We start from the raw sequence: 26,711 nt of genomic DNA on the forward strand, positions 1-26,711 counted from the left end.
CGCAACAGCTGTATTCAACTGGGCTCAGTGGGCTGGACCTTTACTTTATTAAAATGGATGGCTTTAGCATAGAGACTGTGTCCACATCGCAGAACCGCCGTGCCGCGCTGAACTCAGGCCGAGAAAGGAGCCAAGTGGAACGGCCATCCAATATTGTGGCAGTGCCAAAGAGGCCCACTCATGCCACAGAGCTCACATTTAGCCAAAAGGGGGGATAATTAAAGAATTTATAGGCACCGCCTTCTTCCCACACCAGCACATTGGATCCCTTTCAGAATGGCTGGCAGGCCCTAATTTGGCGAGTTCTGCAGAAACCTCCCACAGTACTCTTGAAAAATTTGGTGGGGTGGTGACATCTACACTTTGCCTGCAAGGAAGTAGGTCATGAATAATAACTTTGCATGTGAAAATACTGTCAGAGGCCAGATATAGCCAGTATGCCAGGCAAAGAAAAAAAAAAACACCCAAAAAACCCACCTCCAAACACCTCATGTGTTCATTTGCTGAGTTAATAGGGGGTAAAGGGAGAGTTTTATGGGAAAATACTTGCGTTGGCACCTGTGGTTGCCAAGTGTTCATTTTGGTGGTATAGGCTTGTTAATAAGTTGAAAAATGGAAATGGAAGGGAGCGATTTTCATTGCACCTGTAAAACAGAGAGGATGTGAAGGGGAGGGGACCCAAGAGCAGCTGGCCAGAAATGTGCCCGCGCCAGGCGTTTCAGAGCAGTGAAACCTAGTGGCGTGGCCCCCACATTTCTGTGGCTGGCTTCATGCCGCGTGTGTCAGGGAGCTCTTGGAAAGGGCCTTCAGCTGCAACCAGATCCTCGGGGACGGTCTCATGCTAATTAGACTTGAAAGAGTTTGAGAGCTAAAGCAGAGAGTCCTCCTGGACTTGGAGCACACTCGGAGCATCCGGCTGTCCCTCTTCTGACACGTGGGGGAAGGGAGGATTGGCTTGGTCAGTTGGAGCAGGGGGAGAAAAGCTGAAGGGACTTCACTTGGTTGGTTTTATCAGAACTCGTGTTCCTCTCTCCAGATTAGGTGTTAGGATTTACCCAGTGGGGCACACTTTTCTTCCTAAGAGCAGAAAGCAAGTCCATGTCCATAGGATTACTTTTATAAGGAATACCACACTGAGGACGAGGAGGTGGGCAGAGAGGTTGTATTGGGGCAGAGGGCCTCGTCTTACACACTTCTGTCTCCAGTCCCCAGGACCCCATATGGTTTCTCAGCAGCACCAAGAGTAATAATCCTTGAGCACAGAGCCAAGAGTAAGCCCTGAACACCGGTGGGTGTGGCCCAATCCTCTCCCTACCCCCACCCCAAAACAGTCAGGAGCTGCAAACTCAAATAGCTTTAGCTCCAGGTAAAAAAAATTAAAATATGTGATGGGTCTAAGTCATAAGGGGGTGTAACTGTAGATGTTACTAAAAAGTATTACAGTTTGATTTTCTTTTTAGACATGTGCTGGCAAAATCTAGTGGAAAATATAGTAAACTAAAGAAGAATCAGTACAGCATGAAATCATTTACAGGTTCAAAGCAATTCAACCATTCCAGATGACACTTAAGGGATGGGAGTTTTTAAAAATAAAGCAAGGACCATAAAACACCAAATTCAAGACAGAGGTTCTGCCAGACAGGGGAAAGGAAGCAGAGTGAGGCAAACTGAGATTTTCAAAAAGTAATATTTCATTTAAGTTGGTTGCACTGTACTTACACTTGCTCTGTATCATATTAAATATTGTATAGTGCATCTTCTAAAAACAAACTGTGAGCAAGGGAAACTGCATGCTGAATTTGGCTGCAGGCTACCAGTTGGCTACTCTAACGTGAGGAATGTTCTAGCACAATCCCCTGTGCAGATTGTGAGTGTGCCTGATTGCCAGATCAAATTTGCATTCCCACTCCACCACCTAATAGTTTTAAGTTCTTTGTAAACTGAGCTGTACAGATCAAATCTGGACCTTTCTCAGAGTGCTCACCCAGGAAACTCAAGACTCTGGAATGTAAACCCCAGCCTCCACCCACCCTCCCGCTCCTTCCACCGCTCCCCTTCCCCCGCCCCCCCCCCCCCCCCCCGGCCCCGCATATGCTGAGCCAATTCTGACAGTCCAGTTGATGGGGGTCCGAAAGGAAAACAGGCCTGGAAGGTGAATCAGTGGTTTGTGAAGTGCCCAGGGCAAAAAAAGTGCTGAGCTTAATGCCATTGCCTGTGTACTGAGGGGAACCTGACAGTCTCATGGTTTGGAAGCTTGTGAGGGGAAGAAAATTCAGCCATCTGCCAATTCTTGTACCATTCTACAATTGGACAAAATGTACCTTTTGGTGGGGACAGGGGAGGTCTTGGGGTCAAACCTGGTGATGTTCTCAGCAGTGCCTCGGAGACAAAATGGTGCCAGGGATCGAAGAGGGGTTGGCCACATGCAGAGCAAGTCACTTAATCCTCAATGATTTCTTTTGCCCACAAGATGTACATGGTTGGGGCTCACACCTGGCAATGCTCAAGACTTGCTCCTGGCTCTGTGTTTGGAGATCGCTCCTGGAGGTGCTTTGGAGACCATATGTGGTGCCAGGGATGGAACCCGAGTCAGCTGTATACCAGGCAAGCACCTTACCGGATGTGCTATCTCTCTGGCCCCAAAACATGCATTTTTAAAATGTGGTTGGAAGAATCAACTCAATCAACATTATCAGGCTATAAATGGATTTCAAAATTCTGTTGCAAGCTTGAAAATGTTTCTTAGTGAATTAAACCTACCTATAGATATAAAGCAAAATAGGGCATGAACGCCCAAATATACTGTGATAAGGATCTTTTGTCATTATCTTTTGAATCTCAAGCAGAATCAAACAGCTTTCTATATTTCTTGTGTTCGTCATTGGCTAAGAAACAAGAACTCCAGAGCCAGGGAGATCGCTCAAGAGGTTCAAACTTATGTAGACTTGCACTGGAAGACCGTTTTCTGAACTTTTGTGGAGTTGTAAGTGCAAAGAAAATGTCCAGATTTCAAAACCCAGTGAATTGTGCAACAAGGACTTTCCCCTAAGCCATTGATCTGTAACATAATGGCATCCCCAAACACAAATATCAAGAGACAGCTTTATTTTTTATTTTTTTAATTTAAATTTATTTTTTAATTAGTGAGTCACAGTGAGAGTACAATTACAGATTCACACATTTTCGTGCTTGTTTTTCCCTCATGCAATGTTTGAGAGCCCATCTCTCCACCAGTGTCCATTCTCCACCACCAATGAACCCAGTATCCCTCCCACCCCCCCAGTGCCATCCCCCCCCACCCCGCCTCTGTGGCAGGGCATTCCAATTTGATATCTCTCTTTCCTTTTGGGTGTTGTGGTTTGCAATAAGGGTATTGAGTGGTCATCCTGTTCAGCCTCTAGTCTACTTTCAGCACGCATCTCCCTTCCCGCGCAGGATCTCCAATCACATATTACTTGGTGTTCCCTTCTCTATCTGGGATGACTTTCCCCCAGCATGTGAGGCCAGCTTCCAAGCTACGGAGCCAACCTACTGGTATTATATAATACTATTCTTGGGTATTAGTCTCCTACTCTGTTGTTCTATATTCCACAGATGAGGCAATCTTTCTATGTCTGTCCCTCTCTTTCTGGCTCATTTCACTTAGCATGATACTCTCCATGCTGATCCACTTATATGCAAACTTCATGACCTCATTTTTTCTAACAGCTTCACAGTATTCCATTGTATAAATGTACCAAAGTTTCTTTAACCAGTCATCTGTTCTTGGGCACTCGGGTGTTTTCCAGATTCTGGCTATTGTAAACAGTGCTGTGATGAACATATAAGTGCAGATGTCATTTCGACTCTACTTTTTTTGCTTCTTCTGGGTATATTCCCAGTAGTGGTATTGCTGGATCAAATGGAAACTCAATTTCTAATTTTTCGAGAATCGTCCATATTGTTTTCCAAAGGGGCTGGACCAGTCGGCATTCCCACCAGCAGTGTAGAAGGGTCCCTTTCTCCCCACATCCTCTCCAACAGTGGTTGCTTTTGTTCTTTTGGATGTGTGCCAGTCTCTGTGGTGTGAGGTGGTATCTCATGGTTGTTTTGATCTGCATCTCCCTGATGATTAGTGATGTAGAGCACTTTTTCATGTGCCTTTTGGCCATTCGTATCTCTTCCTTGGGAAAGTTTCTGTTCATTTCTTCGCCCCATTTTCTGATGGGGTTGGATGAGTGGCACTGTCCTTGGAATCCTTGGCAGCACAAGAGATCTCTGATACCTCATAAGCATGTGCAACCCCCAAACATCACAACAACAACAAAAAGTAACAAAAGGAAGGGAGCAGGGCTGGGGGCGGGGACAGTGGTGGTGAGAAACAGCGCTAGTAGAAGAGCATTAGGTGTCAGGAAACACTACTTTTGAACGTCAGGCCAATAAAATGTTCTCTCCCTCCTTCTCATAAAGAACTCTGTCTTCTCCTTGATAATAGCATTGCAAAAAGAAAATGATACCAGTTGTTGTATCTTGAAATTCACCAGTGCAAATTTTGTGGTAATTTATTTTCTTTCTGTTACACACATACCTACATATTGGCCTTGAGTGCAAAGTCAACACTAGTGAAGTATTTCCTGCCTCTTTATAGGAAAAGTATGCTAACTTCTGTCAAGAATGATTATGGGGAGAAAACAAAGTCATTCCAGAAGTGGTTAGTAGCAGCCTGGCATAGAGTTAAGGGCTCATTTATTTATTTATCATTTTATGTATTTATTTATTATTTTTGCCCACCTATTTTGGACATACAAGTGTTTCCAGTTTTTAAAATTATAAATAGGGGAGGACTGGATAGTACAGTGGGAAAGGTGCTTGCCTTGCATGCAGCCAACCCAGGTTCGATCCCTGGCATCCCATATGGTCCTGGAATACTGCCAGGCGTGATTCCTGAGTGCATAACCAGGAGTAACCCCTGACGACTACTTAGTCTGACTCAAAACCCCCAAATTAAAAGTTACACATAGGGAAAATTTTTAATGCATTAAGTATTTATGTACTTAAGTATTTGCCCCATCCCATCTTGGATTAGAATCTATCTTTAAGTTCCATCTCCAGAGGCAGATTGATTTTGAACTGAAGTAAACCTTTTAGCAAACCTTATTTTGTCTTATCAGGTTCTTCTCTCCTGCCCAGGCCTTCCTGGAAATGTTCCTTTTTCAGATATTGGTTCTCAGGAGAGCCGATTCTGAAGTTCATTGATTTATTTAACTTAAGGCAGTCATTAAACATTTACTTTTGAGGTACTTTAGAGGTACAACTAAATATGAAAATTTGACATGGTCTAGGAATAATCCCCTTGAAGACAGAGCCGAATAGCCCTGAGCACTAACAGGTGTGACCCCCAAAACCAAATAAAAACGAGACCTGTTGTCAGTGCTCAGGGAACTTCCTTGTAGTAGAGTAGAGAAGACACATCTTGACTCTTACCTTGGGAACTGTGTTGGAAGCGCACCCTTACTAAATGAATATTGGGGGGCTGGAAAGATAGTACATGAGGTTAAGGTGTTTGCCTTGCATCTAGCCAACCCTGTTTAAGTCCCTTGCACTGCATTTGGTCCTCTGAGTACCACTAGGAGTACCACTAGAACACATAGCTTGGAATAACCTCTGAGTACTATGCTGGGTATGACCCAATTCCAACTGTCTACACCCCCTCCCCCCCACACACACCCCACAATACAAATACATGAACACGGACTTCTTTTTTCCAAGCACTTGTGGATGGAGGATAATAGTTGCACGTTGGGGCTAGAGAGATAGTATAGTGGGTAGGGTGCTGGCCTTGCATGCACCCAAAACACTGCTGGGTGTGGAACAAAAATTAAAAACAAAAACAAGTTGCCAGATTGACTGGTATCCTATGTTCACCATACCTTGCCAGCTCTGAGTCACTACTTCTTTTCCTTCATTTGGTGAAATGTTGTCCTTTGCAATGTAAAGAACCATGACCAATCTGGTTGGATTAAAAGTTAAACTGGCAGAAAATGAAGACAAACAATTTATTTATTTATGTTCTTTTGGGGTTACACCCAATGATGCTCAGGGGTTATTCCTGGCTCTGCACTCATGAATCACTCCTGGAGGAGCTCAGGAGACCATATGGGAGACTGGGGATCAAACCCAGGTCTGTTGAGTGCAAGGCAAATGCCTGATCCACTGTACCATCTCTTCAACCCAAGGGCAAGCAATTTAAGAGGCTACACCAGGCATAGATCGACACAATGGCAGTAAAGTGCAGTAGGAATAGCGGGTTCTGTAAAGGTCATGATGTAGGACAGATTATGGGCAGACTGACAAGTGTGTTTATGAAGTATACAGTTTTTCAGAATTGCATTGCTTAGGTTATTCTCTCTCAGGTCTTTGGAAAGCTGAAGGCAATATTTTTCTCCTGTGATTTAGAAGAAGGATATTTTGAAGTCGGGGCTGCCTTTAGCTATGCCAGTGAAGTAACAGCTGAATAAAACATGACTTCTTTACCGTTACATGGTTAGCATGCTTAAGTAATCACACCTACCTGCGTTCAGCAGGGGGTGTTCCTAACGCCTTTCAAAGTAACCTGCCAGACTCCATCTTTTGTGGCTCTGCCACCACACACTTTCCTTCCTCCTCCACACTGGCCCCACACACTGATGGGTACCGGGCATCATGTGGAGTACAGCTGAACCTTGGCAAACCATGAGTCAGGAAATGAACCACTTTCTCTAACTGATAGCTTCCTGGAGATGTACCAAATTCTGCCACATGATATACAAATCCATTTCTAAGGGATGAATCCACTGGAGCCGTTAAAAGAAGGTGTGTTCTCTCATCCTGTTCCTGGTGACCTGAGGTTTCTTCAGAAATTATGAGTTAAGCATAAACCTTTGTGGACAAATTTTTAAGTCACTGGCTACAAAGGAGTTCAATTGTCAGACATTTAAACATGTCATTACATAGTATAATGTCATTACGTGATTAGCAACTAAGAAGGTACTGAAACATGGATCCCTTGTCAAGTTTATTGACCGTTTTCTCCTCTTTCTTCTGGTTGGAGGTTCTGGGAAGCACACTAGCAGGAGCATCTGATATCGGAAACACTAGAGTCACATTTAGGTGATCAGAGATATGCTTTAAGCTGTTTGGAAGTGAAATAGTCTTAAGAGGAAGTGGAGAGACTGGCAATGAAAACTTGCAGATACAGCCCAGGTGACAAAAGTGATTAAATAAAAGTAATATAGCCACGTTGTGAAGAATAAATGGATTGCATTTAGGCAGCATGGGTGGGAGATAGGTAATACATCCTCGCACGCACACCTTTGGGTAGTAAGAAAACCAGAGTACTTTTCTTGGAAATTGGAAAGAGAAAAGCTGCACTTCAGTGGAAGCTGGATAAATTCACTGAAGAATGAAACATACAATTCTGTTGACAAGACACTTGACCCAGTGACTATCAAGAGTTCATGTAGTCTGCCCAGGTTTATGTGAGGCCCTAAGCTTGATCCCCAACGCAACAATAGTTTTTTCATAATCTCTTCCCCTCCTGCAGGACTCCCCTTCCCTTTCTTCCTTTAGCATGACCCCTCTTAAAAGTTACAGTTTAGGGACTGGAGTGATAGTACAGCACATAGGGCGTTTGCCTTGCACGTGACCGACCCGGGTTCGATTCCCAGCATCCCATATTGTCCCCTGAGCACCACCAGGAGTAATTTCTGAATGCAGAGCCAGGAGTAACCCCTGTGCATCGCTGAGTGTGACCACCAAAAAACAAAATTAAAATTAAAAAAATAATAAGTTAAGGTTTATCACCAAATCTGGCAACTGGAGGTGATCAGCAGTTATTCACTCACCCAAATGGGCCCTCCATTTGGGCCTGAGAGATAGTACAGGGATAAGGCTTTGAATATTGCTAACCCCTGGTACCTCATATAGTTTCCCAAGAACCACCAGGAGAAATCCCCTGAGCACAGAGCTGGGAGTAAGCCCTGAGCATACTAATTTTATAAACAGAGGAAGTAAATATTCTAATAGTCTTCAACTTATGTTACAGTTTCTTTGTACTACATAAGAAATGAAGAGCAATTAAAACACACAGATGGCTTTTATTTTAATGGTTCTAGGAAACCCAGGGTCTAACAAATGAGGTGTGTGCTTTACCATATCCCTAGCCCTACATGGCTTTTTAAAAACCTACAGAATTATTCCTTTTCTGGACAGCTTTTTGTATTAACTTTTCTAAAAATGATCTATTTCAGAATCACATATATACGTAGGTACTGATATTAAGTAAGGACTTATTATGTACACTAATAATTTTTAATAATGGATTGCTCTTAGGCTATCCAGGTTGTTTTGCTTTAGGTATTTTTACCATAAAGTTCTTGCTGATGCTTGTTTCCAGAAGCTTTAGTGACTCTAGAAATACAATGTACTTTGGGCCCCGGTGTAATATTAAGAACAAGGAGAATTTAGACATCTAAAATAGATTTAAAATGATGGAACACTTATAAATGATAGTACACTTATGTGAACAAGGTTCTTCTGTCAAACAAAATATCTTACACCATTTTCTTTTTCCCTGGCTCTTAACAATGGTGTTATTTAAGCCCTCTTATGATCCTGTACCAGGACAAACAAAAATGAATGACTACCAGTAAAGTGACATCCTCTTGTACACTTTTATTTTTCCTCTCCAGGAAAATAAGGTTTATTGCAAGCCCATCGGCCTACGGTATCTCTCTTGGCTCCCAGGTGCCCTCCAACTTGGTAATCTGGCTCTTCTGAAGTGGCCCCTGAAAACTTTCTTCTCCTCCACCATTTGGAAGCAGCCATGGTTGTTAGTTTGCCATTTTTGATCCATCACTCTGGCCTGTCTTGTAAATCCTCCTGTTGATCTCTGTGTGGTGATGGTAGCTTTTTGCCCAGTCCTTGCCACAAAGAATGTCACCTGGGCAGGATGCCAGGCTCTGAGACAGGTAACCTTGTGTAGCCTGCAATGGGCCTTGTGGGGCAGCTTCTTGGAGTGCCAGTGGCTGGTGACCCCTTTATAGCTTTTGTCCTGAGTCATGCCACTCTTGGACACTTTGACACTAGAATTCTGTTTTACAGACATTAGCTAAGGACTCAACTTCAAAATGTATTTCATGTTCTATCATGTCTCGAGTTAGGATCCAGCTAATTTTCCTGGGAAAGCATCTCTTTAAGACTGTTGTCTCAGCATAATTGATAGCACCCTGATTCTGAAGTTTTTGCAGTGAATGTGGTCAGATTAGTAGAACTTTTTATTTTTTGTTTTTTGGATCACACCTGGCGATGCACAGGGGTTACTCATGGGATGACTAGGAATTATTCAGGAATTACTCCTGGTGGTGCTCGGGGACCATATGGGATACTGAGAATTGAACCCGAGTCGGCCTTGTGCAGGGCAAATGCCCTACCTGCTGTGTTATTGCTCTAGCCCCAGAACTCATTTTTTAGTTTTTAATCCCCACACCCTATTTTCCACTTCTAATTGTAATCAAGTTTATTTTTCATAGGGTCACACCACCAAGGCAATGCTCAGGGGACCAAGAGGTGCTGGGGATTCAACTCAGGGCCTCACACGTTGGGCCTGTGCATTATCACTTGAGCTGTCTTCTTGGCCACTTGGTAGTTTTGGGGCGGGGGAGAGGGGCGTGAGGAGGACCACTCCTAGCTTGGTGCTTAGGGGTAGCTTCTGGCAGTGCTGGAGACATTGGGGCCTGGAACTCCAGCATACACGCAGGAGCTTTTGTCCTCTGCACCACCTCCTGGCCCTTCCAACTATTCTTTAATCATGGGATGAGTAGGAAAGATTTAAGAAGCTATCTAACTTTGTCACTAAAAGGATGTAGCCTCTATCTGAACTTTTGTGTTAATTCATTACCTGTGAGGTGATTATAATCATATTCTATTAGACATGTTTTACAAAACTCCTTACCTTTGACTTCTTACTCTTGTATCTGTAACTTATTGCATCTAAGCTTGAGCTATCTCAACAAAGTGTATTCATAATGCTCAACCTAAGGTACCTATCATATACAGTTAACTTCTATTTAGCTATTTAGAATAATACGGTTACTATCCTTGAAACGGAGAGCATGGTCACTCAAACCCTCTTCCATGTGCGTGATCCAAGTGAGGAACCTTGGTTGTGTAGCTGCAGGGCGTTATTATTTACTGTCTCTATGACCTTGGCGAATTTATTTGTGTGCCTAAGGTTTTGAACCTGGAGGTCCTGGGGGACCATGTGTAGGAATCAAATTCGGGTCAGTCTCATGCACAGCAAGTGCCTTAACCTGTACTATCTGCCTGCCTTTGTGCTTCAGTTTCTCAGCAATCAAATAAAATGTCCATCTCCTATACTGTGCGCATCTCCTATACTGTGCCTGAGGGAAGCTCCTAAGAACAGCAAAGACTTTGTTCACATCATCCTTTAAATATCTGGGACAGGCAGTGGCAGGCACAGGTAGGCTCTCAGGAAGCAACGAGTGAAACTCCCGAACACTGGCCCTGCACAGGCACTAAACAACAGGTATTCTTTCCAACTATTTTCTTTGTGACCTGGCCTCCAGATCTCTGAATTCTCCTCTCCTGGAATTCTGCACATTGGTTTACCAACTGTCTTCTTAAACTGCCGTGCTAAGGGTTCAGTTCTGTGCTGTATAGTAATCTCTGAACTACAGACAAGCCTTCTATGGGAAAAGAACTGACACTCATAAAATCCAGAGACTTCCCATATGACAGCCCTTTACATCTCAGGGAATGTGTGGTTCAGAGATCAGAAATACCAGCAAATAAGGAGAGACTGGCCAGGTAAGAGAAGAACCAGGACAGTGCACTGAGTAAGGAGTGACCATCACCATGGATTCATCTGCCTTTTCATCTGCAATTCCTACTGTCATGGATGGCATTACTTAGCCAGGTGCCTCCACAGCACTTAAAATACCATGGACAGATAGGAAGAGTAAAGACAAACCAGAAACCCTAAGGTGCCAGAGCGGGCAAGCTTTCCTGTGTAACGAAACCATGCTCTTCATCCTCCTATCTGGCACTGTGTGGAGATGGAGGAAGTCAAGGGGGGGTCAGTACAAGCATCGAAAGGACAAATAAAAGGGTAAAATTCACTTGGCACCTTTGGCAACGAAAAATGTTGGCAAGCTCCATCTTTTCTAAAGTGTGACAAAGTCTATTTCGGATTTTGCTTTGGTCTTATTTAGTGTGGTTTGAGATTGGCGTCTGTTACTCTTCCGGAGGAAGAAAAAGTGCATGAAGGCGTTGGAAGAGAGTGAAGGTCAGGGGCTAGATGGGAGCCAGTGCTGGGACAAGGGTGGAAGGAGAGAATCTTGAAAAGTGAAAAAGAAAAAAAAAGAAGAGAAAAAAAAGAGGCTTTTCTTCTCTGCGAATTAGAAGCAAAAGAAAACGGAATAGCCTGGCGTGGAAAGGAGGCAGATTCGGGAAGTGGAAATACCAGGTGTCCCGGAGCATAGCAGGGACTGGTACCCACCGAGGGGCCGCGTCTACCTAGGGCTGAACGGACCTCACAAAGGTGCACAAGTGGATCGCTGCCTTCTGGAAGGGCGGGGGTGGGTGTCCTCAGCTCAGCTTTTGTGTCCCCAAGTCGCCTCTCTGGGCGCCAGAGCCCCGCGGGCGGCCCCCGCACCACACCCCGGGGCGTTGCTAGACGGAAGAAACGCGGACGCGGGCTCCGAAAAGACGACAGCGCTGGCCCGAGCGGGTTTCAGAGGCCTTGTTGGTGCCCTCGGGCCGGGGCGGGCTAGGCGGGCGCTGCCCGGCGCCGCTCCAACACGCTCCTCGGCAGGTCCGGCTTCCCGGCGGCGGGCGCGTAGGGCGAGAAGCGGGCGCGGCGGGCGCGGGCTCGCGCGTCGGGCTCCCTCCCCGGGACCAGGCGGCTCGGGGCGCGGGGCCCCGCGGGCGGCCGCCGGCGGTCGGGGCGCGGCGGGGGCCGGGCGGCGGGCGGCGGGCGCGGGGCGCGGGGCGCGGGCCGGGCCAGCAGCGCGCCGTCTCCGGAGACCAGGGCCAGCGCCAGGGCGGCCGGGCTGAGGGCGTCGCGAGGCGCGCGGGGGGCCGCCGCGTCCCGCCGGTCGCCGCCGGCGGACAGGGCCATCTCCCAGCGGCCGCGGGGCTCCATCCTCTCGGGGGGCGGCGGGGGACGGGCGCGGACGGCGAGCGCGGCGCCAGCCACTCGCCCCAGAGCCACCGCCCGCTCGGCGCGGCAGCCGCCTCTCGCCTGTTCTCGCGCGCTCTCGCGAGCCTGGCGCGGCGCCCCCGCGGCCCGGCAGCCCGAGCGCGAGCGCGGCGCACGTTGACGTCGCCGACGCCGGGGCGCGCCGGGGCGGCGTGGGGGCGAGCGCGCGTGCGCGGGGCGCGACCCTGCGGCCTTCCCGGAGCGGGGCGGCGCGGCCATGGGGGCGGCGGCGGCCGAGGCGGACCGCACGCTCTTCGTGGGCAATCTGGAGACGAAGGTGACCGAGGAGCTCCTGTTCGAGCTCTTCCACCAGGTGGGTGCCGGGCCTCGCGCCCCGCGCGTCCGGGCCGGGCCGCCGCCACCCGCGGCCGGAAACGGGCCCGCGTCGGGGCTCGCCCGCGCCCCTCTCGGCCCCGGCCCGGGCCCGTCGGCGCCCCCCGGGCCGCGCCGCACCTGGGCGCTCTCGGGAGGGCCGCGGCCCACCGGCGCCGCGCCGGCAGGGCCCGGGAGCAGCGGCCCCCGCGAGCCGACCGCGCCGCGGCTTCCGGCGCCCTCCGCCCGGCAGAGCGGCGACGGGCGGCGTTTCCGCCCCGCCCCGGCCCCCGGGCGCCCGGAGGGCCCCTGAATGTCTCCGTGGGCACTGGGGAGGGTCCTGACTTCAGCCGGGACCGCAGTCCTGGAGCAGCCGTTGCGTTTTTGAGTGCCTGATGACGTTTCTGCTCTTCTTCTTTCTCCGTTTTTTGAAGCGTTTCTTTCTTTCTTTCTTTTTTTTTTTTTTTTAAGGGGGAGCATGTTGCTGGGGTTGCCTCATTGAAATTCTTAAGCACTTTTCTTGTTCGTAGGCCGGGCCAGTAATCAAGGTGAAAATCCCCAAAGATAAGGATGGTAAACCCAAGCAGTTCGCGTTCGTGAACTTCAAGCACGAGGTGTCTGTTCCTTACGCCATGAACCTGCTTAACGGAATAAAGCTTTTCGGACGGCCCATCAAAATTCAGTTTAGATCGGGTAACTAGGCCTTCGTGTCGTTTGGGGGAGCTGGGGGGCGCGGGGCCAGCGCTGGACCGCACCAGCCCGGTGGGGAGCACACTTGGTCGTCGGGAAGGCCGGAGTCACGCCCGCCCTTGCTCCGAGAGCCAGGTTTGTTTTTCTGGAAATGACTCTGGGCAGACGGGCTGTTTATAACTGGACGCTATCCCTAGAAACCCACGTTTCAGGCATTAGAACTTTCACTGTTGACACGCAAGCTGTGGAAAAGTGAGGTTTCTTCTTTTAGCCTCCGCTGCTTGGAGCCGCGGGGTGGGGGGGTGGGGGGGGGAGGGAGACAGCCTTTCAAGTTACATTCCTTTCAAGAGGAAATTTTCGGATTATTTTATTTTAGGAAGTAGCCATGCATCGCAGGATGTCGGTTTGTCATATCCCCAGCATCTTGTTGGAAATTCAAGCCCTACCTCCACATCTCCTAACAGGTAATACTTCTTACCTATTGTTACATTTACTGGGAGTTTTCTTAATTTCAGAACACCGTGGTGTCTTTTGTCATAATCAGTAATTACGATGTTGGGTTCCATTTACCTTTTGTATTCTAAGGGCTATAGGCAACTTTATAGTTTCATAAGTTAGAAACATAAGTACTATTTTAAAATCGCCTATATATTAGAGGTATAGAACTGAAACAAAGTTTCTCATTCCTGTCTTATGCTGACTACTTGCCATGATCTTCTTATTTCTCTGAAAAAAATTATACTAGTTTTGTGGCCGCTAACTGGTTGTTAATTGTACTGTAAGGTTTCTGTTGGATTAAGTTTGTAGAGTTAGATCTCTGGAGCTAGAACCCCCTCTAAGCCTGATATCAGTTGTGTAAATTTTGTTTTGGGCCACACCCTATAGTGCTCTGGGTTTACTCCTGAGGGCAAGCAGATTATCCAGGTGGCCTGGGGCAGGGCGTGGCTTGGTGTCAGATCTAAGCAAGGGCCCTTACCTGCTATACTCCCTGCTGTTATATTGTTCTGGCCCCTAGTTGTGTAATTTCAAGGTAGTGTCTTTTTCTCTGATTCTGTCCTTTCATTTGTAATGAAAAGTGGCATTGAATTATCTATAAAATCTCACCAGGCTACTGAGGGTTAGAAAAAATTTGTTCAGGAGCTGGGGAGATGGTACAGTGGATAGGACCCTTGCTTGCCTGCAGCCTACTGGGGTTTAGTTCCTGTCACCTTAGTTCTTCTAGGGAGTGATCTCTGAGTGTTGAGCCAGGAGTAAGCCCTGAGCACTGCCAGGTGTAGCCCTCAAAAATAAAAAGGAAAGAAAGAAAAGGTGCCTTTACGTACATAATTTTCTCTGCTTAGGGAAGGTAATTGATTATCGCTGACAGGTTTTGCCTGCTCAGTCTAAAGAGCTACATACTGACTTCACCTGAGAAAGAGTTAGCTGTCTCGTTTCAGCCACTTCACCCAGTCCTTCGCATTCGCCATCTCGTCATCTCTTATTCTTCGTAGCAGTTATATGAAATATATCAGAGCTATTATGTTTACTTTTTATGTAAAGAAACTGAGGATGGGAGGGAACTTGGTCAAATTGGGTTGCTCACAGCTGTGGGGCTGGGATTCAAATTGAGGTGGTGTGGTGGTGTGCAGCAGCCATCTGTCCCGGGGAGCCGCTGGTGTGCAGGGCGACGCATACTAAAGTTCTCTAAAGAAGTTGCTTGAGTGAACTCCAAGAGGCCAGTATTCTTAGATTAAACCACAGGAGAAATGGAGTGTGATTGGTGATGTCCTAGAATAAATCATTATCATCATCATCCCATTGATCATTGATTTTCTCGAGCGGTCTCAGTAACATTTTTATTCGTCCTAGCCCTAGTAAATACTGCATAGTACAGGCTGTTTTTTGTTGTTGTTTTTAAGCCATAATTAGGATTTGGGAACTTGAGCAGTAAGAGGATGTTGACATGTTTTCCGTTGGGTAGTGGTCAGATCAGGTACGCATTGGATGAGAGGAGGTGAGGGTGAAGATAGACCAATCACGAAGCTGTTGGTATTGAGAGAAGAAGAGTTAGGGTAGGTTGTGTGGTCTGGATTAGGAGTGGCAAGAACTGGATGGAAGGAGATGAACAGAGATGAAAAAAATTATAAGCAAGTAATATTGTAAAAAGAGTGTATGTAGCATCCTTTTTAAGTAGAATTTTTCTCTAGCGCAAAGGAAATGGGCAATAAGCTTTAAGTCCTTCAAATGGCTATTCTGTGTATGTTGCAGAACTTTTTAATTCCTTATCTCGCATACATTTTTCCTCTGTCAGTAGTAACTACTCAGTTGCTCAAATGCCAGATCTACATTTTAACTTTTGTTAGAGGGCTAATCTTTTTCTCACTCGTCATAAATCTAGTCAGATCCTTTTTAGGTTCTAAATCTAAGCCTTTGCATTAATGGAGGAATTCACAGATATCCCCCCCACTCAAAGGCCAGATTTTGGAACACGCAGTTTCTTTTTCTGGCGTTTTAGCATTTCCTGAATAATGGTGGAGGGGGGTTGAGGGGGAGCATGGCTGTGTTCCCATACAACTTGATGATCTGGCTGGTCTTGGCTGTGGTTTGCTTGAGTCTGTACCGCTGTTTTAGAGTCCTTCCCTTGGGTGAGAGTTTTGCCTCCTGGTAATCCTATTATGCAGCTCTTGCTTTAATTACATTCTTTTTGGAAAGGTCGCATCTGAAGGAACCAGCAAGGTAGAATAGTGCCTCCTCCCTTTCACTTGTCCTTAATTCTTCACCCCTCCTTTATATTCCTTATGATCGTGTGAAACTGTTAACTTCCCCCATCCCTGTGAGAGCAGCTCACAGAAGTCTTGTTCATTTCTGCCTTTGGTATATTTCTCATGACGGCTAAATGGTAAATATTTGGTGAATGAATGATTGTTTGTTGGTTTGCTTATTCTTCACAGGTATGAAAGGACTGTGGATAACATGTCCCCTTCAGCACAGATAATTCAGAGATCTTTCTCAACTCCAGAAAATTTTCAGAGACAAGCAGTGGTAGGTTGATTTTTTTTTTTTCAACTAAAGTTGCTTTAAAAAAAAAAGGCAAAAATCTACATAATTGCATTTTTTGTATGATTAAATTCTTAAATGCAGAAATGCAGTTAGGCTAACATGATCCTTAGATTTTAGTTTTCATCAAGCTTAAATTTTAAAAATTATAAACTATCACTTTTTTTTCAATAGTTCTCAGAAGGTGGAGTTTTAAATACTAAAAGTTAAGTTTTTAACATGTTTACAACTTACATTGAGTGACATAAAGTTTAATAAGTGTTTTAACATACTGTAGTTACTATTACTATAGTCTTTGGGGCCAATTCCCTCTCAGATTTGCCATTTTTTTAAACTACCGGAAGGCAGTCTTAAAGTATGAGGTATCTTGGACTGTTTCATCTTGTCTCCAGTCATCAAGTCCTTCATTTAAAACTTTTACTTAATATTGATTTTTGTTTTTCCATTTCCCTTTTTTGCTGAAATTGCAGTTGGTTTGTGACATTTGAGTCTTTTTAATTTGAGGGTCTGTAAAGTTAAAATCTGAGTAAATTAAACTTTACTTAAGTAAATTAAGTAAATTGAAAAACCCATTTAGAGAGATATCATCTTACGTATATGTATTGCTTCTCCTCCGCCCCCAACCTCCCTGTACCATGTTTAAAACAGCAGCAGTTATCTGTACGTAGGCAGAATTTGGGAGCCACTGGTCTCGTCATTGGCCACCCACCTTTGTTTTTTCCTTCTTTACTCATTCATCTCATGTCATGTTTATTTTTTGGTTTGGGGGCCATACCCGGCAATGCTCAGGGGTTCCTCCTGGTTCTATATTCAGGAATTACTCCTGGCAGTGCTCTCGGGACCATATGGGATGCCAGGGATCCAACCTTTGTTGACCACGTGTAAGGCAAATGCCTTACCAGCTATACCATTGCTCTGGTCCCTTATACCATTTTAACACCAAGGTTCTAACCTTGTTTAACCTTCCAGCGTTTTATGGTTTGGAAGCTAAAGTCAAAAATTGTAGTCTAGGTAATAGGGATTTCTGTTACTTGGTTCTGGTAAGCCGTTCTGTCTCCATTGATTCACTGCTTATGAGCTCTATAATCTTTCTCCTTAAGGGTTACATGAATCCATTCTGTTTGGCCTCTACAGTTCCCTTTCCTTGGTATACTAAACTCTTAAAAAGTTCTATACATCCTTTGATTAAAAAAAAACTTTTCCCCCAGTGGGGGATGTATCACATCTGGCAGTGCGAAGGGCTTACTCCTGGCTCTGTGCTCAGGGATCAGCCCCAGTGGAGCTTGGGGAGCCCTGTGCAATCCTCTGGATTAAACTGGGGTCAGCCTTATGCAATGCTTACCCCCTATACTCTCCAGCTTCTCTACTGGTTCTTTTAAATCTCAGATGCATAATATTCTTAATTCTCTGATTTATACTTTGCTTTCATGAAAGATCGCCATGATGCATAGTCCACTCTTTTCGTGTTATGTTTATCACAACGTTTTGCGTTATAATCACTTTGCATGACTTCTTCCCTTCCGGGTTATATTCTTGGCAACAAGGAAAAATGGCATGCATATAACTTATAGGTATGTATTGAAATGAGCAAAGCTTTTGGGTTGTACTACTTTGAAGTCTGTTTAACTTAAATCTAGGCAAGAATGGTGTTGTTTTTGTTTGGTTTTCCTTTTTAATCTGGTAAACTGACAAAATACCTGTTGGCTTTGCTGTCTAGAAATATCAAAATATTCCCCCTCCCCTTTTTTTTTTCCTCAGATGAACAGTGTTTTGAGACAGATGTCATATGGTGGGAAATTTGGTTCTCCACATCTGGATCAGTCAGGATTTTCCCCATCAGTTCAGTCCCACAATCATACTTTTAACCAGTCCTCGAGCTCCCAGTGGCGCCAGGATCCAGCAGCAGCGCAGCGTAAAGTCAGACAGAGTTCTCATCCCTACGTAGCAGATAGACATTATGGTCGTGAGCAGCGGTACCCTGACTGTGAGCAGCGCTACAGCGATCGCGAGCCGCGGTACACTGAGCACGGCCCCGACCACCATTGCCGAGGAAGCAGAGAGGATTTCTTCTATGAAGATAGGATTCACGATGGCTGGAGTCAGGACTATGACATGAGAAGAGACAGTAGTAGAGATGGGAAATGGCGCTCATCTAGACACTAACAGTGACCAAAGGACATGTGGCAGGGTCATTCTAGGGCCTTTGGGCAGCATTGGTCTGGAAGCATTTTGTCGAAGAACCATCCAGAGCAACTCAACAAGTTGCCACCTTCCCTGATAGAATTCGAATAGCCTGTAGCTAGTCTAATACACAAACGAGAAGAACCGTGGTTCCAGTTTCACTGACATTAATAACCTTTCACCTCAGGGTTTTTGGAAGAGGAAAGGGAAATGCAAATGAAAGTCCCACTGTTCCTAATCATTTTAAGCAATTGAGGAAGGGATCCTAGTGTATAGGTCTATTGTACTATAAAGCAAATATTTTAATTAATTGTTATCCTTTTGTATTGCAGGAAGTTTCTTGTTAGTGATTCAGATTTTGGGGTATGCGATAGAAAACTTAAGTTTATAGTCTGAAATAACTCAGTATTTTGTTAAGTGAGAAAATAGTGTTTCAGTGAATCATTTTACATTTTGTTGAGACAGCTTATTGGTCAACTTGGGAGAAATGACATATAACTTAGAGAATATAAGTTTTATGCCATGCTCTCTTGAGTTGAACCCTAATTGAAAATACAAATATAAGTCTACACATACTGTTTTATTCCAGAATTTAAAATGTATTAATCATGTTTGATGTCTGATTGAAATCACTCAGGAAGTTGAATATCTAAATGGAATTTTTTAACATTAAAAGATAGTGTTAGGTAATTCCGCCTTTGGCGAAGAAGAAAAATGCATTTTCAGATAAAATGGTAAAATGTCTTACTGAAAGTCTACTTTTTATGGGAAAAAAGGTTTGTAAAACCTTTAATTGCTGCCTCTTTCACATATACTTCAAACTTTCTAACATTTTTCAGAGAGCCCAGGACATATGTACAAGGACAGATTTAGCTCTAGTGATTATACAAATGACCTTTGAAAGAATTGTCTTAAAAATTTTCTGATTTAAAGATTTAAAAATCTTGTTTAACAGCACTCCTCTGTACCAAAATAGCCATTTCCCTTTCATTATATAATTTGCTTATAAAAAAATTACACCTTGAAAGATTTTAGATCCTCAACATTTGTACTATAATGTGTTTCTTTTTAATATATTGGAAATGTAGGGGGGTGCGTCTTTTTTTTTTTTTTTTTTTGTTAACACCACTGCTTCAGGATTTTTGGACACAAAAGGTTCACAGCGTACTTGGGAGTCAGCAATTGCCCCAGTGTTCAAAGGTAGATTATTTAACCCAAGAGCGTTTTAAAATACTAGATTGTACAGATACTTATTATTAGAGCATTTGATTTTCACTGATGAGTGGATGGAAGTTTGAATCACTGTAAGCTAATTTAGTTTCTCTCCCTGGTTTCTCGGGATTTCTACGTTGTTAGGTTAAATGGAGCCGTCTGATGGCTCAGCCCAGTTAAGAGGAACATTTCGTTTGCTTAGGCAGTTGAATGGAAAGGTTTGCTTCCAGTTGAGCCAGGCATCTTACCTATCTGAGAGTAAGCCTTTGTAGACAGCACTGAGATAACTTTTAGTGTGATTGACCTCTGGCTCAGGCCCTTTATCCTCATTCTCAGAGTTGCTGGTTCAGAAAGATTTTTTTTTTTTTTAAAGGCCTTGGGAGTCCCTTTTGTGACGTTCCAGAGATTCTTTTCTTTAATCTCTCCTGGTTGGAAGTTACCAAACTAAGAAATGTTTGGTGTAAAGGGAAAAAACTAAACAGCTTCAAGAAATTGACTCCTGTTGGTGAGACAGTTTGCCTGTGTGTGCAAAGCTGCCGGAGTAGGAAGGAAGAGGCAGTGTGGGAGGGAGGCCACCCTCTGCCAGGGCATGAGGGCTCTGCCGTCACTGCTTACGCACTGGACTGGCAAGTGACCAACAGCGACACTTAGCGCTTCTGGCAAGTCCTACCTAAGAGAAAGCTGTTTAGCCTGGTGGTTTCCAAACCCTTGTGACCTTTATTTTACCCTTATTTTCGTAACACAGTGGGATCCAAGGATCTTTGACTCTCCACCCTTTCTGTTCAGTGTTGTTTTTAGGGCCACCTGGCAGTGCTTGAGCATACTCTTAGCTCAGTGCTCAGGGATTGCCCTTGGGGTTTGGGGGAGCCTGTGGTGTTGAAAATTGAATCAGGGTTTTCACATACATACAAAGCACGTGCCTCAGCCTAATCGTGTGTGTGTGTGTGTGTGTGTGTGTGTGTGTGTGTGTGTGTGTGTGTAGGTGTAGAGGGGCACATCTTACTGTGTTCAGGGGCAGCTCCTTCCCCAGTGTTCCAGTCGTGCTTGTGGTACTGGGGATTGGCACCGGTCCCTGCAAGCAAAGCACATGTTTCAGCTTGGAGCCATCTCCCAGCCCTTCCATCAAATGTCTTGGTTTTTGTTTTCAGGAGCTACATTTGGCGGTGCTCAAGGCACGCTCCTGATGCTGTGCTCAATCACCCATCAAATTTCTGTGCTGCTCTATGTTGCATAGCCCTATCTCCCTCGTTTTTGAGGCACTCAGCAGTCATCTAACAGGGTACCAAAACCACACAGCAGATGTCTTAACAACCAGGGTGCTCTCAGTGCCGTGCATTTCTCTGCTCACAGCCTACACCATATTAAATTTCCATTTTAGTTCTATATTATTGTATTTTGTTTTGGAGGGCCACACCCAGCAGTGCTCAGGGATTACTCCTGGCTATGTACTCGGGTCATTCCTGGTGGTGCTCATACACAGTGCCAGGGATTAAACCCCAGCTGGCTTCATGCATGGCAAGCAACCTAGTGACTATATTATCTCTGGACCTATTTATTTTTCTGATGTCTACTCTTACATCATCTGCAGTACTTTTTGAAATTTTTATTTTCGGTACCAGAATTTTGAATACCATTCATGATAAGGTTTCCTGGGTACACCCTTCCAACACCACTCCCTCTACCAGAGCGTCTGTTTCCCTTCATCTCTGTCTCAGTGTGACACCTCCCCCTCTCTCGCCCAATCCACACTATTTCTATTTAAAAAAAATTTTTTTTGTGCTGCTAGGGATGCAACCCCGTGCCCTCATACATGTCAAACACATGCAAACCACTGGTTGCATTCCTGGCCCTTTATTTTTCAGTTTTTCTCCAGACGCCTTCATGAAAACAGTGCCCGTATATAATACGTTTGGAGGGGCGGGGGTGGGCCACACCTGACTTGGTGTTTGGGGGCCATATGTAGTATCAGATGTTGAATCTAGTTCTGCCATGTGCAAGGCAAGCGCTGTAAACCTTGGACTGTCCAATCCCGAGAGTCTGCACTTTATCTGCTCTGGAATTGCCAATATTCAGTGTCTGACATATAATAGTTATTTTTGGTGACTAGACAAAAAATATTTAAAAATTGAAAGAGCTTTAATATCAATGTGCCGGAGGAGTATTGATTTTGGACTTAGAGGTGGTGCGGTGCCCAGGGCTGACCAATGCTTCTGGGGGTGGGTGATGCAGTGCCAGAACTTGGGGTTTAGGCCTCTGAGGCATGTGCCCCTCTTTGAGCTATCTGCCTGGCTCTATAAACTACTTTTTGCCAAGTAGATGTTCCTAATCCTGAGCCAGCCCTTCGTTGACTGTTAAAATTGAATATCTGAATATTAAGAGTATTGCTTCAACTTGTTCTCAAAAAAAAAAAAAATTTTTTTTTACTATTTTTTTTCCTTGGTGTTTGGTTCACACCAGCTGTGCTTGGGTCACTCTTGGCGTTGCTTTCCAAGTCTTGCCTTCTTGCTTTCTCAAATCCTTGTTTGGCAGACTGCCTTGTGCACTGATTGTTTCAAAGAGAAACTGCGCTCCCCCAAATCTCTTCCTTTCTCTTGCATCTCTGCACATTTTGGCAAAAACAAGCACCTCGCCCGCTGTTCTCTCTCTTCCAGCCATGTTCCTCAAATGTTTGTTTTGGTTTTAAAATTCAGACACTTAAAATTATCTTAATTTTAAGATAATGGTTTTAGAATGATGGTTCTGCTAGTTTTGTAGAATGAAGCAGTAAACTGCTTGTGTGTGGGGAGGAATTTGAATATTACAGGGGCTATCTTTAAGACATTGGGTTGGGGGGAGAGCTCAATGGGCTGGAGTCCATCTCTTGTATGTAGGAGCCCTGGGTTTATCCCTGATACCATGTGGTTCCTCAAGGACCATTGGGTACAATCCCTGAGCACTGATCCCTGCTGGGTGTGGCCCTGAAAGAAACAAAAATTGGGAACAAGTCTTATTGCAAACACAACTATCTGGGTCTTAAAAATAGTTGTAAGAAATTTTTCCATCTTAGTTGATGTGTTTGAGTTTTCCTCTCTCAGGAGTCGGTTGGCACAATTCAGATCTTCCTTTAAAAATTCACCATTTTCTGTCTTCACAGTTGAAATCAAGTTGTACATTTCTCAGAGTTTTCCTAAGAGCCAGGGCTGGAGTGTGTGCCTTGAGTGGGCCAGGCAATGAGTGTGATCCCTGTCACCCCATGTCCCTTCCTTCCCCGTGTCTCAAGCATCGCTGACTATAGCCCTGATCGCTGAGTCTAACCACGAAACCTGAACAAGTGGGTTGAGTGTCCCCAGGAGTGGGCATAGGCTCCCTTGTACCTCTAGGGAGCCCCTCTCTTCCCCCACTTCCCTAAACTAGCTATAGTTTTAGTTGAAGTTTGATTCCTGACATTTGTTTTATGTTTGTTTAGGGGCCACACCCGGTAATACTCAGATTCATTCATGGTGGGGCTTGGGGGACCCTATGGGGTGCCAAGGATAAAACCCTGTCTGCTGTACTATATCTCCAGCTCTTGTTCAGAAAGTCTTTTTTTTTTTTTTTCTTTTTGGGTCATACCCGGCAATGCACATAGAGTTACTCCTGGCTTTCACTCAGGAATTAACTTCTGGTGGTGCTTGGGAGACCATATGGTATGCTGGGAATCAACCCCGGGTTGGCTGAGTGCTAGGCAAACGCCCTACCCGCTGTGCTATCGCTCCAGCCCCCCAGTTCCAGAGATTTTTTTCTTTTCTCTTTCACCCCGATCAGACTTGCTTGTCTCAGGAACAAGTCTCAGTGTTATTGGCATACGTTTTATTTACATTCATGGAAGCCTGCACTGCATTCTTTCAGTTAAAATATTTTTTTGCAACTCCCCCCATCCCTCACACACTCAGCTGTGCCTCAGGGCTTGCCCCTGGCTCTGCGCAAGGGTCATTCCTGATAGTGCTGGGGGTACTACATGGGGTGCCAGAATCAAACTGGGGCTTGCCTTGTGCAAGACAAGCATCTTATTCTCTACTATCTCTCCAGCGCTCTGAAACATTTTCTTCTAAAGGAATTTGATCCTATCATCTGTTTTTCCCAACCATTATCTTTTTCTAGCGTTTATTCCTTTGTATAAATTTAATCACCCCATCCACTATTCTTGAAGAACTGCTTTTCCTATTTCTTTGAGTGCTGGCCTGCTGGTGATGAATTCTTTTAATCTTGGTGTTTCTGAAAAAGTCTTCCCATTGTTTTTTCAAAACATATTTTTTGCTGACAATTCAATGTTGTCACTTGTTTTCTTTTAGTGCCTTAAAAAAACGGCTGTCTCCTTGCTTACATTGCTTCCTATGAGAAATCTGTGGCCAAGGATCATCTTTCCCATGGCAGATTTTTGTATCGTCCTTCCCATGGCTGATTTTGAACAATGTGATTGTAGTGTGCCTTCACTTTTCAATAGTCCTCTTGCTTGGGGTTCCTTGAACTACATCTATGAGTTGATAGGGTTTCATCATATTTGGAAACTCCAATTACCCCAAAATGAGGCTGCTCGATGCTCCGTAGCTTATCCATGTGTAGTTTCGTTTTTTCAATTACTTTTTTCTCAGTTTCATTTTGGGTTTCTATAGCTTAATTTTCAAGTCCACTAATTTTTTTTGCAAGTCTGTTAGCAATTCCAATTTAATGTTTATTTTTGATGAGATGAAATACAGTCTTTTTCTAGGGACTAGATTGAGATTTTTTTTTCTGATTTTAAAAAATCTTCATTGATATGAAAGAATTGTAGGATACATCAAGTGCACAGTGTGATTCGGTAGATGTGATACTTTGTGGAAGGGTTTCTGTTCATTGAATTCACTATCGTATGATTTAGATTCTCAAAATATCTTTACTGCCTCTACTTAAACATTTGAACATCAAATGAAGTACTAATAATGTTTACTCTCCACATCTATGAATTCTAATATCTTTTGTCCATTCTGGGTTGGTTTCAACTGGTTCTCTTATTGGAGATATTTTCTTGTTTCTTTGCATGCTTGCAAGAGTAATTGTGCATTCAGCATTGTGACTTTTAATTTATTAGATACTTGATACATTTCTTTTCTCTTTCTGTTCTGCAGCTTTGTTCTGGGACAGCCCCACATAAACACTTGTCTAATTCCTTCAGGATTGCCATTTCAGACCTGTTAGGCAGGATTTGAGAAATATTTCATCAAGGTAATCTACCCTTTTTCTCAGGCAAGATGAAGAACACTCCTGCCTCACAGATGCTGAAGTTTTTAATCTCTTAGCGCCTATTTTTGTTATTGTTTTGGAGCCACACCCAGTGATGCTCAGGATTTATTCTTGGCTCTGCATTCAGGAATCACTCTTGGCGGTGTTAGGGGACCATGGGATGCTGGGGATTGAACCCAGGACGAGGACCATGGGCTGCCGGGGATCGAACCTAGGACGGCCGTGTGTAAGGCAAGCGCCCTTCCCACTGTACTAGTGCTCAGTCCCCCTGTCCAATACCAGTGTTTTTTTTTTTTTCTCCTGTTCCTGTGTAAGAGCTGAGTAATATTCACTTAAAGTTGGGAGTCAATCCTCCCCCACCTTGAGTATCCTCAAGAAGTGTGCCTGCTGATCAGGGCTCTCATGAATACTTGGGGGAACCTCCGGGAGTTTTCTCTCTGTGTAACTTAACCTTCTTCAGTACTGTGCATTGACATTCTAGCTCCTGCAGGTGGAAGTCGCCAAGCTCTGGCTGACCTTTCTACCACCTCCCAAACACACACGTAGTTATGTTCTGAAACTTCCCTTCTGGCGGCAAGAGGAGGTGGTCGGGGGCTGCACCTCAGTGGGTTCCTGTTTCTTGGGGATCAGTGTCTTTGTCCCTCATTTCTATGATCAGGTTCCATCTGTTTTGGGTATTGTCCGATTCCAAAAGGATACACGTACTTGTTGCTACTCCGTCTTCCAGGCAAATGAAGTCAGTGCCTAGGATGTCTTCATTTTAAGTGGTCAGTATTTCAGGTCTGGCGTTCCTCTCTAACTTCTCTAGATTGTTTCATTTCCAAGTGACTTTTTTTTCTTTGCTTTTCTTACTCTTTTTTTGGTTTTGCGGGGAGTCACACCTGGCCGTGCTCAGAGGTTTCTCCCGGCTCTTTACTCAGGAAGCACTCCTGGTGGAACTCAGGGTGAACCATATGGGATGCTGAGGATTGAACCCGGCTCGGCCAGGTGCAAGGCACACTCCCTCCCTGCTGTACTGTCTCTCTGGCTGCTCTTTGTTCTCTGTTGTCACCTCTAATTTGATGGCATTGGTGTTAAAGGATACAGGCGATTATGATAAACACTTGGAGAGGGACAAATCCCAGCACCAACTGAACTATAGGATTTTTCTGATAGCCTAGCATCGAATGAACAGAGTTGAACCTGCGCTCAAGCACACGCTCTTCCAAGGTCACCGAGGACTCTGGAATCTGGGTGTCATCCTTGGGGAACCTGCCATGATTTCTGCCTGCACTCTGTGTTCATTTGAGCACATCTGTTTTTGCTTTATGTACCCCACTTATGCTAAATGCAAAATAAGGGTTTTTTTTTTAACCCTTTTTTTAACTTTTGTTGGTTTTAATATTTAAATATATACTTGACTTGTTTCATACTATCAACTTTGATTTCTGTCTTATTTATGTTTTTGTTCTGAGGATCTTGGGCTGTGCTTGGCAGCACCCAGGAGCAACACAGGGCTCTTATGTTCAGGGTCCCACTACGTGGTGCTTGGGGGACCATGTTTGGTATCAGGATTTGAACCAGGGTCGCAGCCACTGTGTGCTAGGGAAGTGTCTTTGGGTAATCTCTCCAGCCCTTCAATACTTTTTTTAAAAAATTACTGTGTTCCTATATTTATTTTTGTTAATTTTGCTTGCTATGTCTTTGCCTATTGGTTACTTTATGTCTTGGGCCCCAGCTTTCGAACCTCAGGCCTCACATATATGAAGCATGTGCTCTGTCCCTCAGCCTGGTTAATTTTTTTAATTCTTCATGATTTTTGGAG

The 26,711-nt window shown here is 44.8% G+C and overlaps 1 protein-coding gene across 1 annotated transcript; it reads left to right on the forward strand.

The window, feature by feature from the left end:
* Window positions 1-12,386: 12,386 nt before the first annotated feature.
* Window positions 12,387-19,500, forward strand: RBM7 (RNA binding motif protein 7). The gene is made up of 5 exons (XM_055129861.1): window positions 12,387-12,551; window positions 13,081-13,243; window positions 13,617-13,704; window positions 16,171-16,261; window positions 18,035-19,500. The coding sequence occupies exons 1-5, from the start codon at window positions 12,456-12,458 to the stop codon at window positions 18,437-18,439; spliced, it is 843 nt and encodes a 280-aa protein (XP_054985836.1). The 5' UTR covers window positions 12,387-12,455; the 3' UTR covers window positions 18,440-19,500.
* The last annotated feature ends 7,211 nt before the right edge of the window (window positions 19,501-26,711 follow it).

This window comes from Sorex araneus, chromosome 3 (genome assembly GCF_027595985.1).
Source record: "Sorex araneus isolate mSorAra2 chromosome 3, mSorAra2.pri, whole genome shotgun sequence".
Classification (NCBI taxonomy): domain Eukaryota; kingdom Metazoa; phylum Chordata; class Mammalia; order Eulipotyphla; family Soricidae; genus Sorex; species Sorex araneus.

Excerpts from the sequence above, each read along its gene's own strand:
- RBM7 (XM_055129861.1), top strand. The coding sequence starts at position 12,456 with ATGGGGGCGGCGGCGGCCGAGGCGGACCGCACGCTCTTCGTGGGCAAT. Across the intron at positions 13,244-13,616 it reads CAAAATTCAGTTTAGATCGG|GAAGTAGCCATGCATCGCAG; the intron begins GTAACTAGGCCT and ends ATTTTATTTTAG. Across the intron at positions 16,262-18,034 it reads ATTTTCAGAGACAAGCAGTG|ATGAACAGTGTTTTGAGACA; the intron begins GTAGGTTGATTT and ends TTTTTTCCTCAG.